We start from the raw sequence: 18,387 nt of genomic DNA on the forward strand, positions 1-18,387 counted from the left end.
ACTTCCATACATCACCCAGTGCTCATCACAAGTGCACTTCTTAATCCCCATCACCCATTTAACTCAAGCCCCCATCCACCTCCCTTCTGCTAACAATCAGTTCTGGGACATCTTTCTTGATAACTTCTTAGCTTTCATGTTCTTGGTAGTCAGCCACCATTTCTCCATGGATGTTTGATTCTTTTTAATGGAAAATGGTATTTAGAGACCACAAACGGAGTACTAGGGTTGTTCATTACTATTGAGTCAACATTGTTTCTAGGTCTTTTGGCTGACAGAATTTTGTTTTTAAAGAAAAAAAATTTATAAGTTCATATGGATATTTCCAAATAAAATTTAAGATAACATGATTCGGGGGCACCTGGCTGGCTCATTCAGTAGAGCATGTGACTCTTGATCTCAGGGTTATGAGTTTGAGCCCCATATTGCATGTAGAGATTGCTTAAAAAGATAAAGATAACATGATTTTTATTTGGTTTGTTTGATTTGATATTTATGTCTATTTTTTCTTATGCTGAAAAGTTTAGTTCTGATGACATTGTCATAATTATGTATTTGTTTAATCCTAAAATACACCAATAACAGTTTCAAATAATAGCAATATTGCTAATGTTAGTAAAATTACTGACTACAATGTATTTCTCCTCATGTCTTTGCCACACAAAAACACAAAAGCATTTTGTTTTTTACACCTAACAATGTATTTTGATGATCATAGCCTATCATTACATAGAGGTCTCTCCTTTTTATAGCTGCATATTGCTCCATTGTATGAATGTTTATTTTTAATGTTTCTGACAAACTTCACATTATTCCTCCTCTTACTGTCTGTTGAATACTTGTGATAATCTACATATTCTAGAAAGGTTATAATTAAACCATAATTCCTAATAATTGGGCTAAATTTAGACAGAATGCAAATATTGGAAAAAGTGTAAATTTTCAGCTAAACATAGTAGAGTAGTTTGAATACCCAATGACTGAGAAAGGAAAAAGGACTCCAAAAACATAGGGAGGGAGAATCTAGCCTGAAATTGTCTATAACCTGTGATTTTACTGCTTGTTAAAAAATGGCTACTATTTGTCTTAATACAGATTCCCTAAAAACAGCCTGAAGCAAAAGCTTACATGCTAACACTTAATAATTTTGAGGAGGAGAAGTCATGTGCAATCCCGGGGAAATAGAAGGGAGGAGAAAGGGAATCAAAGCAGAGAAGGAGGGAAAGCAAGCAGGTGCAGGGAGTGTGTTTCTGAGCTGGCCTCACCTCCTTAACAGACATTGTGGGTATCATAATGGCAGTGCACTCCGCGGGACTTCCTCATGTCTCGATTGTGTCACCTGACCCTGACAGGCTTTGGCCAGGCATGGGAGTCTCTCTTGTCAGTCAGCTTCATGTGTGGGGGCTCTTTGGTCTGTGACAGGGGGAGGTAGAAGTAACAGTGGCCATGCTTTGAGGCAACATAGTGGGCTTCTCAAGCCATGAAACTGACCAGGCTGCTGAGGTAGGTCCGGCCAACCTGGAGTGGTGTGAGCACTGGGTCCAATTCACAGTTCAAAATGAAGTCATCTAAATCTTCTGTCCTTACTCAGAAATATTTGATAATAAAAATTGTTTTGGACATAGATCTAGCAAACATCTTTTTTTTTAAATTTTTTAATGTTTATTTATTTTTGACAGAGAGAGAGAGAGAGAGAGAGAGAGAGAGAAAGAAAGACAGCATGAGTGGGGGATGGGCAGAGAAGGAGGGAGACACAGAATGTGAAGCAGGCTCCAGGCTCTGAGCTGTCAGCACAGAGCCCGACACGGGGCTCGAACCCACAGACGGTGAGATCATGACCTGAGCCGAAGTCGGACACTCAACCGACTGAGCCACCCAGGTGCCCCAAACATCTTTTTTTTTTTTAATGTTTATTTATTTTTGAGGGGGGGAGGGGCACGGAGAAAGAGAGGATCTAAAGCAGGCTCTGCACTGACAGCAAGCCTGATGTGGGGCTCGAACCCACAAACCTTGAGATAAAGACCTGGGCCAAAGTCGGACGCTTAACCAACTGAGCCACTCAGATGCCCCTAGAGCTAGAATTAAGAAGTCATTTAATATTTTTCCTTGACTTTATTTATTTATTTATTTATTTTTTCAATATGGAACGTTTCAGGAATTTGTGTGTCATCCTTGCACAGGGGCCGTGCTGATCTTCTCAGTATTGTTCTGATTTTAGTATATGTGCTTCCAAACTGAGCACTTCCTTGACTTTAAAGAAGACTGTAAATAATTTTTGAAAATTCTGAAGGGTATTTCACAGTTTCCCTGAGTAGCCCATCTAGTATTTAAATATAGCATTTTAAACCTTAAAAATATCAGGCTATTCTATTTAAGCAATTTGTGACTTAGGTGAATAACCCCCTACCTAATAAAAATGCTAGCCATTCAAAAAAATCTAAAACTTATGATAATTAGAGGGTGATAAGGAAAAACTGTCTCATGCATGGTCTGGGTTTTGTATGATAAAATTCACAATCTCCTTTTAGGCAGAAATCAGCATTTCTCATAAAAGGTATTATAATCAAATTATGATAAATTCTTTTTTTTTAATAAATTTATTTTCATTCTTTTTTTTTCTTTTTTTTTAACGTTTATTTATTTTTGAGACAGAGAGAGACACAGCATGAACGGGGGAGGGGCAGAGAGAGAGAGGGAGACACAGAATCGGAAGCAGGCTCCAGGCTCTGAGCCATCAGCCCAGAGCCCGACGCGGGGCTCGAACTCAGGGACCGTGAGATCGTGACCTGAGCTGAAGTCGGACGCTTAACCGACTGAGCCACCCAGGCGCCCCCAAATTATGATAAATTCTAACAGAATTAAGTATTCTGAGAAATTAACTTCTTTCACTTTCTGTTGATTGTTGGTCAAAGGTTTATTTGGTCTTTAACCAAATAAAAATTTTTGAGGTATTAGTTTAACTGGTCTTTTTTTTTTTTACTAAATGTCTCTAATTTGAGTGAATCTTTAAACTGGCCTATTTTACATCTCTTCTCTTATGGAAATTTTGAAATAAAACTTCAAATTTCATAATTCATAATGAAATGTTCATATTCAATTAAATATGTTCATAATGTTCATAATTAAATTCTCTGAAACTTTCTTTTAACTGTTGAGGTTCAGGTATCAAATATTTATAAATATTGCTGTGGTAATAGACATGATTCATTTTTCACCCCTTAATGATACTGATTGTATGTGTGTGTGTGCGTGTGTGTGTGTGTGTGTGTATCCTACATTCTGTCTCATTCTGATTAGTACATTATAGTGGCAATAACATTAGGAGTCTATGAGAGAAAAAGTTCTGTTCAAACACTACAAAGTTAACTCAAGCTATTTCCTTGACATGTCATGCTATTAATATGGTAAACATTAATTACATTTATGTGGCAGGAAGGGGTAGGGGAAGGAGTGGGAAGAAGAGAGAAAGAGAAGGAGATATTTTATGCAAACTCCTCTCTCCCCACCATTGGATAATATCACTATCTGTATAGTAAAAACAACACAGGTGCTTACTAGATCATTTTTGAATCAGTGAATGGATGACTACCGCTCTGTAGCTATTAAATATTATATACTATTGCTTGGAGGCAAAGAGACAGAGAACTATTTTCTTGTTCTATGATTCTGTGGTTTCTTTCACTACTAAAAGCTGGCTAGGTTGCAAATTTATTTTAAAGTCTGAGAAGCAAACGCTTTCAGATGAAAGGCAGGGAGAAAATACTCCTCAACATGTCCACTTTAGCACCAGGGAAGCCTAATCAATATCATTATCATTTACATGGATAAGCAATGTAAATTCATAAAAGCTATATATACTAACAGCACTAACTTATGCCTGGAATAAGAACTTTGTGCCAAGATTGATTCTATGCAATATTAGATGTCCTGTTTTCGGTTGTGCACGTAAGAATGCAGGCGGCCACCTTTTCGATGTAGTTTCTTGCGCTTCTAAGGAAAACTGCTGAAGTCATGAGGCTGCTCCGCTCAGAGCCCTCATGTGAGTCATATGAAAGCTCCAGCATTGCTGACCTCTGGCAAAAAGGGAGCGAACGAGGACAGGAGAAGCAGAGGGGAAGAGGTTCAAGTGCGGGTTTTCTCCTTGAACCTAGAAGATTATGGGTCAAGAGCTGTGTACAAAGACTCTCCAGCCTGGATGCAGCTGCCATCGCTGTTGGGAGGGAGGCGATGCACACAGCTGTCAGAGGACTGCGCCTGTGCCGGCGGAGGCTGCGATCCAGGTATTTGTAACCCGGAAGGAGCATCTTCCTCTGTTGATAAACTAGGGAGCTCAGAGACTCCCTTTCTGGAGCAGGGTCTGATTTCTCTGCGGTGGGTCAAAAACAATAAAAAGAAAATTCTATTAAAGTCACTGAGAATTTATGGCTGTTGCTATCAAGTTTGGGGATGTTCTTGTAAAGCGAAAGGGAAAAATAATCCTATGCTTTGGGCTACACGAAATTCAGTGACTTGAAGTTGAGAAAGTAGTTATTCTCTTGGAATATCTGAAGTACTAAGTTACACAGCTGAGCCCCAGAAAGCAAGCTGCAGTATTGGTATGCTATGGATTCAAAATCACAATGATTAGCTTATGATTATTAGCAATGACATACTAGAAAATTATTCCCCAAAAGAGATAAATTAAAAGAACATGAAAAGACTGAACCAAACAGAGAAAAATTGGAAACCATCCATCAGAGAGATTTAGGTTAACCTAAGTGTTAAAGAAATATTTTTAAGTGAAGAAACAATGTAGAGTTTTAGCAGGTGATATCATTATGGTCTTTTTTAAGGATCTGACTTTCGGGAAAGGATTTGCTTTTTGGGGTGTAGGAGGCTTAGAAAACATCTGAAGAGTAACAATCAGATAAGTGGAGAAAAAATGCTTTATCCCAGCCACTGAGTCTTGACTTTGCATACACTTTATTCCTGTACTGTCTTTTTTCTCTAGCTAACAGACCTAAAAGAAGCATCATGTTCCATGACTTCATTTCACCCCAGGGGACTTCAGGCGGTCCGTGCCCGGAAGTACAAGAGTAAAAGGCCACGGAGTAACAGTGATTCTTTTCAGAAAGAGGATCTGAGACAGGGTTTTCAGTGGGTGAGTGAACAGCTGATGTTGAAGTAGAATGATTTAATACATACTTGTCTAGGAGGCTGGCCTTTACTTCTAGGGCAGGTACTGAGAGGGCCCCAAGTATACTTGGGCAATGCTAATTTCTCTGGAAAAAATGTCAACCCTAAAATATGTGTTCTTTCTTTCCTTCCCACCTCTCTCCCCTCCCCATTCCTCTTAAGCAGAGGAAGAACCTCCCTTTTGGGGCAGCCTCATCTTACTTGAACTTGGAGAAACTGGGTGAAGGTTCTTATGCCACAGTTTACAAGGGGATTAGCAGGTGAGTAACTCATAGCTGGGAGAGACTCTAGAGATGAGGATCCCACCCCTCTGATTTGAAATTATAGAGCCAGGTAACACATGACAGAAGTTCAGGACCACTGTAAGACACCATAGTCAACAGGGAGAGACATGATGATTTAAATAGTCTGGCAAGGAAAACAAACTTCTCTTGCCCTAATTAAAATCAGTTCACTAAGACGTTTATCAACTTTTCTCTCTTTTATTCAATTTAAAGTAGAATTTTTCTACTGCTGACCCAAAGAACAATTACTGCTCTTCGCAAGTGCAGCTGGTAAGGTGTCTCTAAAGGGTTTTTCACGTCTCTCCCTAAAATACGAAGACAGAGTTTGCAACGTTGAATTTGTTCCTTCATTCTTCCTCTTACCTTCATAGAAGAAGCTGCACTTGGTTTCTACAAAGCATGATACATGCAAAAAATTATTAGTATTTGGGTTTGTATACTTGTAAAATATATAAAATGGTTGGAGAAAAAAAAATAATGCTAATCCAGAAGCCAAGTGCCCATTTTGGCTAATGAAGTTTACTGAACATATGTGAAAGATCCATGTACTTCATTGGTTTTTAGCCAAGACGAGAAAGTCAGAAGGTCTGCTTTCTTTAATTTATGTTCCAATGGAGAAAATAATAGCTCAATAGTGGTTAAATGTTAATTTTAAAAATGTAATATAAATATTGTAAGACTAGTTATTATTTATCCTAGTAATCACATTATTAGTTTTTAATGTTAAAACAGGATTTTAGGCAAAAATCATTTTATATACATTATTTAATACAATTCCATAGACTATCTTAGGAACTAAGAATATAAAATGTTTCCTTCAAGGGAGTCAACTGAGTAATAGTTTCAAAAATACATCAGAGGGGCACCTAATTGGCTCAGTTGGTTAAACGTCCAACTCTTGATTTCAGCTCAGGTCATGATCTTGCAGTTTGTGAGATCGAGCCCTGCATTGGGCTCTGAGCTGACAGCATGGAGCCTGCTTGGGATTCTGTCTCTCCCTCTCTCTACCTCTCCCTGGCTCACTCTCTCTCTGTCTCAAAATAAATAAACTTAAAAAAATACATTAGAAATACTCGTTTAAGTGCATAGAGATATACATACAAGTACATTCATTGCAGCAAGATTTACAATAGAAAAAGTAAAAAAATCAGAGTAAAAACCTGGTCACAAATGCCCATTCATGGAGTACTAGCTAAATAATCACCATGCAGTGAAGTGGTGTGCAGTCATCTAAAGTATGAAGGAGATGCACCAATACAAGGAGATGTCCGATATTTTAAAAAACAAAAGCAAGTTACAGAACAATATGTATCCTATATTCTCATTTAGAAAAAAAGTACTCAGGTGTACTATGCGTGTATAAATTTATGTGTGCATCGAGGAGTCTGGAAAAATGCATAAGAGATTGTGAAATGTAGTTACTTCTAGTGGCTAAAACTGTGGTGGGCAAAGAAAGATTACTCAGACTTTTCACTTTATTCCTTACCGCAAAGACATTACATTTATGATTTTAAAATAAGTAAAAAAATATCACAGAGATGGATGCCAAATAAATTCAACACCAATTACTACTTTTTAAAACTCTGAACAAGATAGGAATAGCATAATTCCTCATTATGATGTAGAGTATTTCAAATCAACAATCCACATACCTTCTTTCTTAAATACTAGAGACACCTCCATTGATTTAGAGATAGGACAAGAATTCTCATTATCCTTCACTGTTAAAGATTATAGCAAATATTCTAGCCAATGCAATGACCAAAGAAAACCCCTGACTATCATTTTTGTGGACTACAGAATTGTCTACCTAAAAAACCCAAGGCAATAATCTAAGGAACCAGTAGCAGCAGTATGACAGAATAAGGTGATCAGTTACAAAATCAAAATACACTTATCAAAAGTTGTCTTGTGTATTAACAATAACCAGTTACTAGAAAGTTCAGTAAGGGAAGTTACTCTCACAACATCAACAACAAAAATCATTACTGTCAAAAAATGGGCGAGGGTAACTGAGGGACATAAAGACTTGAGAAAGAGTCAGACAGGCACTCATTCATTCTACTAGTATTTGTTAAGCACCTACTGTGTGCCACACACTCTTTTAGACAATAAAGATTCATTGGAGAACAAAGGTGACAAAATTCTCTGCTCGTATGGAGTGTACATACTAGTCACGGTAAGATAGGCAATAAACAAATTAATGAAAGACTGAGTTTATCGAAGAGTGAAAAGTGCTTTGGAAAAGAATAAAGCAGTGGAGAGGGATGGGGAGCCCCAGAGTAGGGTGGTGGATGACTATTCTAAATAGAGAGATGAGAAGGGAACACTTGAACACAGACTCTGACAAAGGTGAGGCAGGAGCCATGTGCATGTATAGTGGAAGACAGCCTCATGCAGAGGGAACAGCAAGCAACAAATCCCTGAGGCAGGAGTAGGCCAGGCATTGGAGGGGAGAGTGGAAAGACACGTGGACAGGGAAGAGCTGCAGTTGCAGTAGACCGGGTGTATAAGGTATTATGGATTATTCCAGAGATTATTGAAGTACAGAATATTTGAATTAGAAAATCTAATAGTGCAAAGATGTCAGTGATTCTTTAATTTCAAGTTTTAATATATGTTATTTTTTAAAGTTTATTTATTTATTTTGAGGAACAGAGAGAGAGAGAGTGCACACAAGCACGGGAAGCAGGGGAGGGGCAGAGGAAGGGAGGGAGAGAAAATTCCAAGCAGGCTCCATACTGTCAGCATAGAGCCCAAGGCAGGGGCTCCCCCCACGAACCTGAGCCAGCTAGAACCTGGCTCTATCTCATGACCTGAGCCAAAATAAAGAGACTGATACTCAACCGACTGATCCACCCAGGCACCCATCAAGTTTTAATATATCTAAATATGTTCAAAACCCACAATAATTAAAATGGTATAGTATAAGAAAAGGCAGATCAAAGAAATATGATTTTTTTAAGTCCAGAACAGTCACAAACCTAAGTATTAGTAAGATCTAATATATAATCATGGTATATACATCAAATCACTATCAAATCAGTGGGGAATAGAAGACAGTCCAATAAACGAAGCTGGGATGATAGTTAGCAACTTGGAATAAGTAAATATATAATATGAATTCCTAGTAGATTAAAGAGCTAAATGAAAAAGAAGAGATAAGAGCTGGAAGAATAGGTAGAGGAATTCTGTGTCACCTTTGGGCTAGAAAGGTCTGTCTCTTCAAAACACTGAAGTCGGAACCCTTAAGTGTCCATGGTGCCCCATCTACCCATGTATGTTCTAGGGAGCCCTCGTTCTGAGAGACCTTAGGATATTTCATTGAAAGTTACTATTGCCAAATTGTTGCAGGGAACCCTAAAACAAAGTAAAAAATGTGATTCCTTATTATAGATGCTCTCAGCATCTTTAAAATGTTAATGTATACCATGACTATCTAAGAAAGATTAAGAAAATTGAAAAAAAAAACTTTTGTAATGTTTATTCATCTTTGAGAGAGAGAGTAGTGGAGGGGCAGAAAGAGAGAGAAACACAGAATCTGAAACAGGCTCCAGGCTCTGAGCTGTCAGCACAGAGCCCAATGCAGGGCTCTAACTCACAAAACGTGAGATCATGACCTGATGCTTAACTGACAGAGCCACCCAAGTGCCCCAAGAAAAATTTTAAAGTGTAAAGCATTTTCTAAACATATTTGACCAAAATACTGTTTTGGGGGGTGGAGAGAATTTCACAGAGGTATGCTCTGAGTAAAAAAAACATTTTGGAAAATATTGAACTTCATAAAAATTTTAAAGTTCCAAATTTCAAAAACATGTTCAAATAGACAAAAGAAATTGGTGAAAAGTATATGCAAAATATTTCAATTAAAAAGATATGCAAAATATTTCAATATCCAATGCAAATTAGCAAATCACAAAAGAACAGAAAAGACCAATAAACTTAAGAAAATTCAGGTCCACAAGTAGTTAAAGAAATAGAAATCAAAATATGATAATCCTTTTTAGGCAAATTAAATAGGCAAAAAACAAATGAAGATAAAAGTATGACACCAAAAAACAAACCCCACATTTATGAACGTATGTCAAAGGGACACAGGAACCAACTGAAAGAGCTCCCAAAGGACAAATCTGGAATATTTGAGCAACAAAATAAACTAATATTGGATTATGACCCAAAGTGTAAAATAAATATCTATGAGTCTACACTGATATAAATAAATGGCTCAATAAATTAATAAATGGGAGAGAAGAGACAATTTTCCTGTGCAGAAGAATTCCAAATAATTTATGTAAATAACCCACCCTCAAGGAGTTGAAGCATAAATCCCCACTCCTTAAGTGTGACCTACTCATAGTGACATTCTTCCAAAAGTACACTGTGGAAAGGGAGTTGGGGGGGAAAGAACTACAGTGAAGAAACCTGACAGATACTGTCTCAGCCTGGTGATTAAGGCCAATATAAAGTCATAAATTCTGACAATAGTGTGTATCCTTAATATGATGGGATGAAAATGGCACTTTACCTTCTCAAAATCCATATCCCCCGTCTAATCATCAAAAAAAAAAAAATCAGAAATACTGCAATAGAGAGGTATGCTACAAAATTTTTCACCAGTACTCCTCAAAACTGTCATGGTCATCAACAAGTCTAGGAATCTATCACAGCCAAGAGGAGCCTAAGGAGACATGACGACTATACATAATGCGGTATGCTAACAGAGAAAGGACATTAGGTAAAAACTAAGGAAATCCTGGGGGCGCCTGTGTAGCTCAGTCGACTGAGCGTCCAACTCAGCTCAGGTGATTGTCACACGGTTTGGGAGGTCGAGCCCCGTGTAGGCTGTGCACTGACAGCCCAGAGCCTGCTTGGGATTCTCTCTCCCCCTCTCTCTGCCCTTCCCCCCACCCAAAATAAATAAATAAACTAAAAAAAAAAAAAAAGAAAAAAAACCAACTAAAGAAATCCTGATAATCATACTGCAATATGTAAATGTATCAGACATTGTACAGATTTAACCTACAAATTCTGTACGTTGATTATGTCTCAAGTTCAAAAAGACTAAGATAGATAAATTTATTGATTTCATAAATTTTTACATATCTACCATATCTACTTTAAAAAAGATAAAAAGAATGCATTTTGAAATCAAGTTGGAAAACCATAATAAACTTGTAAATGTTATTTTTTAAAAAGGCAATATGTAACAGCAAGTAAATTTTTAAAACTTAAAAATCATCAGGGTGCCTGGGTGACTCAATCGGTTAAGCGTCTCACTCTTGATTCCAGCTCAGGTCATGATCCAAGGGTCCTGGGATTAAGCCCTCATGGGGTTCTGCATTGAGCATGGAGCCTGCTTAAGGTTCTCTTTCTCTCCCTCTGTGCCTCTCCCCTGCTCACGTTGTATCTCCTCTCTCACTCTCTCTCTGAAAAATTAAAATAAAATAAACTTAAAAATCATCTATGAGGCACCTGGGTGGCTCAGTCAATTAGGCAGCAGACTCTTGATTTCGGCTCAGGTCATGATCTCACAGTGTCAGGCTCCATGCTGTCAGCTTGGGATTCTACTTCTCTCTCTGCCCCTTTCCTGCTTGCTCTGTCTCTCTCAAAGTAAATAAATAACTTTGAAAAATGATCTATAATCCATCACTCTAGCATAACAATTGCACATGCACAATTTGTCTTCTACTTGCACATGGTTTATTTAAAGTTACAAACATGGTGTGCTTGCTATTTTGTATTCTATTTATTTTATCATGAATATTTTCCACTTTCTACATGTCTCTGGACTTGAGTTTTTGTCATGAATTCAAAATATTCTGTTGTGTTGATGTACCACACATTTTTAAGTTGTTCTTCTAATGTTGGACATTTCAGCTATTTCTATTTTGTTCTATTATGAGGCACCTGGGTGGCTCAGTCAATAAAGCAGCTGACTCTTGATTTCGGCTCAGGTCATGATCTCACAGTAACCATAAGCGTTAGTTAATAAACTATAAGCGTTAGTTAATAATAGTGTATCAATATTGGTTCATTAATTACAACAAATGTATCATACTAATATATTCACAGTGGAAGAAACTGGATGTGGGGTATGTGAGAACTCTCTGTACTATCTTCTCAATTTTTCTGTAAATCTAAATCTGTTCTAAAAAATGAAAAAACAAAACAAAATAAAAACTCTGCCCAGTGTTGGCAAGAAAGTGCTGGGATGGCCATTCTCATGACCAGTGAGTGGTGTAATCACTCTGTGGCATAATTTGGGAACATGCATTCAAAACAATAAAAACTTGTGCACAGCATACTCTGACTTAGCAATTCCAACTCAACCCTAAGAAAAGAATAGGGGCTGTGTGAAAAGACTGATACAGACATGATCATGACTGTATTTTTATAATAGTCAAAAGAAACATTTTAAAAGCATTTGGAACCGGCCAAGCATAAACACACTGTAGTGTATTTATATGATAAAATATTATACCATTATTAAATATTTAATTAAATATCATCCTATACTGTAAAGAATGAATAAAAGAAAAATGGCAGAAAAGCAAGTTACTGATAACATGACATGAATCCCGCTGTATTGAAAATCGCGTATTTATACATGTATTAAAATCTCAGTTCTCTGTCACCTCACTTACATCCGTGAACAAAACATTGAATAAGGGGAGAGCAAGAGGAGGTTAGAGAAAGAGGTAATGGTGGGCCTGGGCAGGTCAGGTGGCACCTAGAAGGTAGTTGTAAGAATTTGGCTTTTATTCTGATTGAAATGTGACCAGGGCACCTGGGTGGCTCAGTCAGTTAAGCATCCAACTTTTGATCTTGGCTCAGGTCATGATCTCACAGTTTGTGGGTTCCAGCAACCCCCCCTCCCCCTCCCCCCATCGGGCTCTGTGCTGATGGTGCAGAGCCTGCTTGGGATTCTGTCTCTCCTTCCCTCTGCCCCTCCCCTGCTTGCGTGTGCACACAGACACACACACACACACACACACACACACACACACTCTCTCTCTCTCTCTCTCTCTCTATCAAAATAAATAAATACATAAGAAAAAAATTTTAACAGAGTGAAATGTGACAATAATGGTAGGTTTTGAGCAGAAAAGTGATTTATTCTGAAATTCCCTTAAAAAGGATCCCCTGGGCTGCTCTGAGACAGTAGGGGTACAAATGTACAAGTAGGGAAACTGTTAGGTGGCCACTACAATAATTCAGATGAAAAATAAGGATGGTCCAAGTAAGTGCAGAAAAGGAAATGAAAGGAACGATATACATCAAAGTATTATGAGGATGGGTTTAGTGCCTTTCTGTGTTCTCCAAAGTTTCTACAATGAGTAAAGAGGAAAAAAAAATATTTTGGTATACATACATATGACTTTTAAAACTGCCTATTTTTAGAAAATTGTGGATTCATATGCTGGAATATATTTGGAAGGAAAAGCTACTTTCATTAAACTATCCTTAGTATAAACGGCTGCTATGAACCATCTCAATAAATGTGTGTCCTCCCCATCCCTCTCCCCACCCCCAACTCTTCCAGGATAAATGGACAACTAGTGGCTCTAAAAGTCATTAGCATGAATGAAGAGGAAGGAGTCCCATTTACAGCTATTCGGGAAGGTAAGATCCAAGAGATCTATCTTACAGGTCCTTGATTTGGTAAGAAAAAAAAATCCATTGAATCTATCCATTCAGCATCTAGCTTTTGATATTTCTAGAAGTAATATTATAATCACAACTGGAGAATAGTATGGAAGTTCCTCAAAAAATTAAAAATAGAACTATCCTATGACCCAGCAATTACACTACTAGGTACTTATCCAAAGGATACAAAAATGTTGATTTGAAGGGGCACATGCACCCCAAAGTTTATAGCAGTGCCATCCACAATAACCAAATTATGGAAAGAGTCCAAATGTCCATCAACGGATGAGTGGATAAAGAGGATGTGGTAGGTATGTGTGTAGATATATACATACACAATGGAATGTGTGTAGATATAGATATAGATATAGATATAGATATATATCTACACACAATAGAATATTACTCAACATTCAAAAAGAATGCAATCTTGCCATTTGCAACAACATGGTTGGAGCTAGAGTGTATTAATGCTAGGTGAAGTAAGTCAGTCAGATAAAGATAAATATCATGATTTCACTCAAATGTGAAATTTAAGAAACACAACAGATGAACATAGGGGAAGAGAAGGAAAAATAAGTTAAAAAGAGAGGGAGGCAAACCATGAGAGACTCTTAAATACAGAAAAAAAAAACTGAGGATTGTTGGAGGGGCACTGGGGCGGGGGGATGGGCTAAGTGGGTGATGGGCATTAAGGAGGGCACTTGTTGGGATGAGCACTTATATAAGTGATGAATCACTGGATTCTACTCCTGAAACCAGTACTACGCTGTATGTTAACTAGCTTGAATTTAAATTAAAAAATAATAATAATTGCAACTGTATTCTTCATTATAGTTTTTGGAGCATATTTATACTATCGTTTTATGATTTATTCTTTTTTTAATGTTTTTATTTATTTTTGAGACAGACAGAGACAGAGCATGAGCAGGGGAGGGGCAGAGAGAGAGGGAGACACAGACTCCGAAGCAGGCTTCAGGCTCTGAGCTGTCAGCACTGATCCTGACGTGGGGCTCAAAGCCATAAAGCAGGAGATCATGACATGAGCTCAGGTTGGACTCTTAACTGATCGAGCTACCCAGGCACCCCTACATGAGCCCTTTGAAATCTAATGATGATAGGATTGCTATCAATTTCAGAAAAAAAAAAAAAAGATGACGATGAAGAAGAAGAAGAAGAAGAAGAAGAAGAAGAAGAAGAAGAAAAGAAATGTCTCTTCTCTTTTACTTTCTCCCCTGTTAACTATTTTCCCTTCTTTATGGAACACATACTTATATGCCCACCATATTGCTGGGCATTATGAAGGATGAGAAGAAAAAGCCCTGATTTTTGCTCTCTGTCATTTTCAGTCTTAACAGAGCAGATGATTCAGGTTACAAGTGTTATAATGGAGGTTAAAAAGAGACATAAACTAATATGAGAACCAGTTAGTCTCAGTGTGGCTAATGGAGTCAGTAGATTTTGAACTGAGCTTGGAAGGATGGGTTATGCAAACAGGCATGGGAAAAGCAATTTACAAAATGAGTTTATAACTGAATTTGATGCCATTTTCAAAAGTCTTTTAGAGCCCCTGGGAAATATGTCGTTTTGAATTTGAGTATAGGGGCCAAATGGCCGTCAGGTTAGCTGGGAATTCATCCTGGTAGGATCAGGTGCATTCTGGAGGAAAGTGTGGTTTTAAGTGTTTAATATAATGGAAGCTGCATTTACTAATGTACTTATTAGTGGTCCCCATGAAAGTATGATCAGATTTAGAAGGAGTTGTGTGGATAGGTTGAATAGTATTTCTGAACATAATAGAAATCCCCAGGTCACCAATATAATGGGAGAGCCTCTGGCCCAGCTTCACCGCATTTTCATGGTGTTGTCTTTGTGCGTTTGAGCTTGCCTATTACTTCAGGACTGCCTTGCTCAGATTTTGCCCACAGCCAAGTTTTTCAGGTTGACATTTGACTTAACAATGAAAAATTTTGCCAGTTTTGCTAACAGATGGTTCTCAGCATGGTTCAGAAAAGCTGGATCTGTATTGTTCTGTATGGTAGATGTTTCTTTTATTGCATATTTACTAAGAAATTGCCTCTCCTTCACAGGTGTTTGCAATTACATTTAGTATTCAGCTGTGGACTTTCTTGGTTTGTTTTATGGACTTACCTTACTGAACGCTTTGCTTGTATAATATTAAAAACCACAAGAGGATTTTTGACACATTGGAGGTTGTTAGGCATCCATTTTCCAACAATGAATGTTTCTTTTTCCATCATTGAGAAAGCTAGAAGCCCTTGTTAAAGAAGCCCTCTCCCCTCAAGAAGGGATGAGGCCTCATTTGGAAACTTTGGCACTGTCCCATTTTCCCTGTAAGAACTTTAAGGATGTGAGACCAGGGAGACAGGAGGTTAAATGAGAAGGGATGGAAGGCAAAATAAGAACAGCTGGAGTTCATTAGTTAAAACCCTGGGTCACTAGCTAAAAAGGCAACCGAAAGCCACATGCAGAAAAACTGAACAAGTAATGCAGATTTTTTTTTAAAGCCTTGAAGCAGGAATTACTTTTCCTGAACAGTTTGGCTGCTCTGATGGGATATCAGCCAAAGATTTACTGAATAGAATTTTACTACATGCATGGTCTCTTTATATATAAGTAGAATACATGTGGTGGTTCATTAGTCTGGCCATTTGGAATACTATTTGATCTTAACATGTGATATTATGAAATCAGCAAAAGTATGAACAACACGAAGGAAAACATATCTTAATACACATGCCAGATACTTTTCATATGTTACCTCTTCCAATCTTTTTAACAATCTCTGGAGATAGATATTACTATTATTCTAACATATAGCCATGCTTCAAACCAAATTTCTCTGATTCAAAAATCTGTACACTCTCTATGAATATTCTACAAATATTTATTGACCACCTACTATGGCCAGGCACTCTGTTGGCTTCTAGACACATAGTAGTGCACAAAATAGACATGTTCCCTACCCTCATTCCTTTGCTAATTAAAAAGATTAGCTGCCTTTATAACAACTTGAAAAAATCTTCCATAATTGGCTCTGGAATTATATTTTAAATGTTTATTTTTACAACTAGGAGAAGATACTTTCATTTGAATAGGTGAATATTTTAAGCTTTTATATAAGAACACATTCCCTAATTTTATGAAACTGTGTATCAATGTCTTAATAATGTGCATTATTTTAAGTGGAAAATAAAAAATGGACACTTTCGGTTCAAACCCAGGACTTTCACTCTCTTAGCAGCATTTGTTTAGGAAGCAGTCATATAACTAATCTTTTTTGAAGACTAGATATATGACATAATCTTTTCTCCTCCTTTCCCCCATTACCTTTTTTTAAAAAAAACACTTACATCAACTCTAGTAGGTAAAGCATGTTATTTTTGTTGTTCAGATGAAGGAGTCTGAAGTAACTTGTCCGAGCCTCAGAACTAGTAATCAGAATTGTTAGAATCTATTCTATTCTAATGCTACTTTATTATGATAAATTTAGAAATCTGTAACTCAAGCACTTCTCCTTTAGCAAAAGTAAAAATAAAAATAGAAATCTGTTTTTATGATACATTTTGTATAAACCTTAGGCAAAATGCAGAAGAAATATTTTAAAGAAAATAATATTATAAATTTGTCAATTCTGATTCTATCATGTACTCTACAGCATCAGCAATTGCAATGTTTAAGTTAGAAACAGTTTTAGCTGAGAATCTTTCAATATCATTCTCTAACAGAAAACATTACAGGGGCACCTGGGTGGCTCAGTTAGTTGAGCATCCAACTTCGGCTCAGGTCATGATCTCACAGTTCGTGGGTTCGAGCTCACACGTCGGGCTCTGTGCTGACAGCTCAGAGGTTGGAGCCTGCTTGGGATTCTGTGTCGCCCTCTCTCTGCCCCTCCCCCACCCATGCTCTGTGTCTCTCTTTCTTAAAAATAAACAAACATTTAAAAAAAATTTTGTGAAGAAAACATAAAGTAATTATTCCCAGTCCATATATAAGAAAACTGAACCAAAAATAGACTAAGGAACCTCCCCAAGGTCATGCAATGTGGTAGAGGATACCAGTAAGAACTCCTCAGTTGCCTGTTACTACACATAGATTGTGGGAGGCCTGGTTGACAAGAAGTCCTCCATTGAATGCAATCAAATCATAGCACAGACATAGCACATTTACATGTGTACAGTTATATTTTTACAAAACATTGTCAGGATGATGATATGTGATTGGATTACAATTCCAAAGAAATTAGATAAGTATTTATCTAACATTTGTCTTAACATTTATTTAAATTTATCTAGATTTCTTTTCTTGAATAACTCAACTCATTGACTGGATTTGTGACACCCAGGCCAGAAAAAATGTAACATCAGGAACCACAAACTCTTTTTAATTCAATACTCAGTGGAGGCTGAGGATGGAAATTGGCTCCATTATTGACTCCTACATAAACTCAATTACAACAGTTTGGTCTTCATTAATTTGCAAGCACGTATTGAGCGCCACATGCCAGGCCTATGCTAGGTGCAGGAGATAGAAAAACAGGGACAGGGACAATCCATGCCTTCAAAAGCTCACAGCCAGCTATTCACTACATATATATGTGCCCTAGGACTTTGAGGGCCAGCCTTGTTTTTCCTTGTCATCGTCGTCTTTTACACAAACTAAAACAGAACACAGCAGAGTAAAATCAAAACATCATGACCCATTGCACTTGGAAAGCATCAATTTTCCTACACCTTCACTAAGCCACAACCCCAATAAAATCAACAAAACCAAGAAAATAAATATTTTCATATCATTGCAAGATGAAAACATTTTTTTTAATTATTAAATATCTTACATATATGAGAATCAAATTAAATGCCATTTAATGTTCAACCAGTTGGTCATCTACTTTTGGACATTTAAAATAAAGAAAGAAATACTTTGCATTTTGTAAATGAGCTGAATAATGTTCAGTTATGGCTCATTTGTTCCTGATCTTTGGGATTCTGTTGTTTTCTTCAGGTTTTCTCTTTGGCTTTCTGAATGTTCTCATACCAAGTTAATATATGCAGAATTCTTACAACAATGCCTGGCATGTAGTAAATGCTCAATGAGGTATCATCATCATCATCATAACCATGGAAGTATTTTGAAAGGACTCAAAGAAACTCCATTGTGATTCCACTTTTCTGGAGCTTTAAAGCCTCCCCAATTTATCTGTGTGTCTTTTCTTTGAAGAAACACAGAGATAGGTATACTTAGAATGTGTGAATTATTT

At 37.3% G+C, this 18,387-nt stretch overlaps 1 protein-coding gene and 1 non-coding gene across 2 annotated transcripts in view; one reads left to right on the top strand and one right to left on the bottom strand.

Annotated features, from left to right (window-relative positions):
- Window positions 1–2,135: 2,135 nt before the first annotated feature.
- Window positions 2,136–2,242, bottom strand: LOC113598318 (U6 spliceosomal RNA). Its single transcript, XR_003418996.1, has one exon. It is a non-coding gene; the product is annotated as a U6 spliceosomal RNA (small nuclear RNA).
- Window positions 2,243–3,934: 1,692 nt separating this feature from the next.
- Window positions 3,935–18,387, top strand: part of CDK15 (cyclin dependent kinase 15) — an 86,292-nt gene continuing 71,839 nt past the window's right edge. Inside the window, exons 1-4 of the mRNA XM_015075914.3 lie at window positions 3,935–4,280; window positions 4,991–5,140; window positions 5,341–5,435; window positions 13,003–13,082. Of these exons, the coding sequence (XP_014931400.1) occupies window positions 4,158–4,280; window positions 4,991–5,140; window positions 5,341–5,435; window positions 13,003–13,082 (448 nt within the window). The 5' untranslated portion in view covers window positions 3,935–4,157. The remainder of the gene's footprint in view (window positions 4,281–4,990; window positions 5,141–5,340; window positions 5,436–13,002; window positions 13,083–18,387) is intronic.

This window comes from Acinonyx jubatus, chromosome C1 (genome assembly GCF_027475565.1).
Source record: "Acinonyx jubatus isolate Ajub_Pintada_27869175 chromosome C1, VMU_Ajub_asm_v1.0, whole genome shotgun sequence".
In the NCBI taxonomy this organism is placed as follows: domain Eukaryota; kingdom Metazoa; phylum Chordata; class Mammalia; order Carnivora; family Felidae; genus Acinonyx; species Acinonyx jubatus.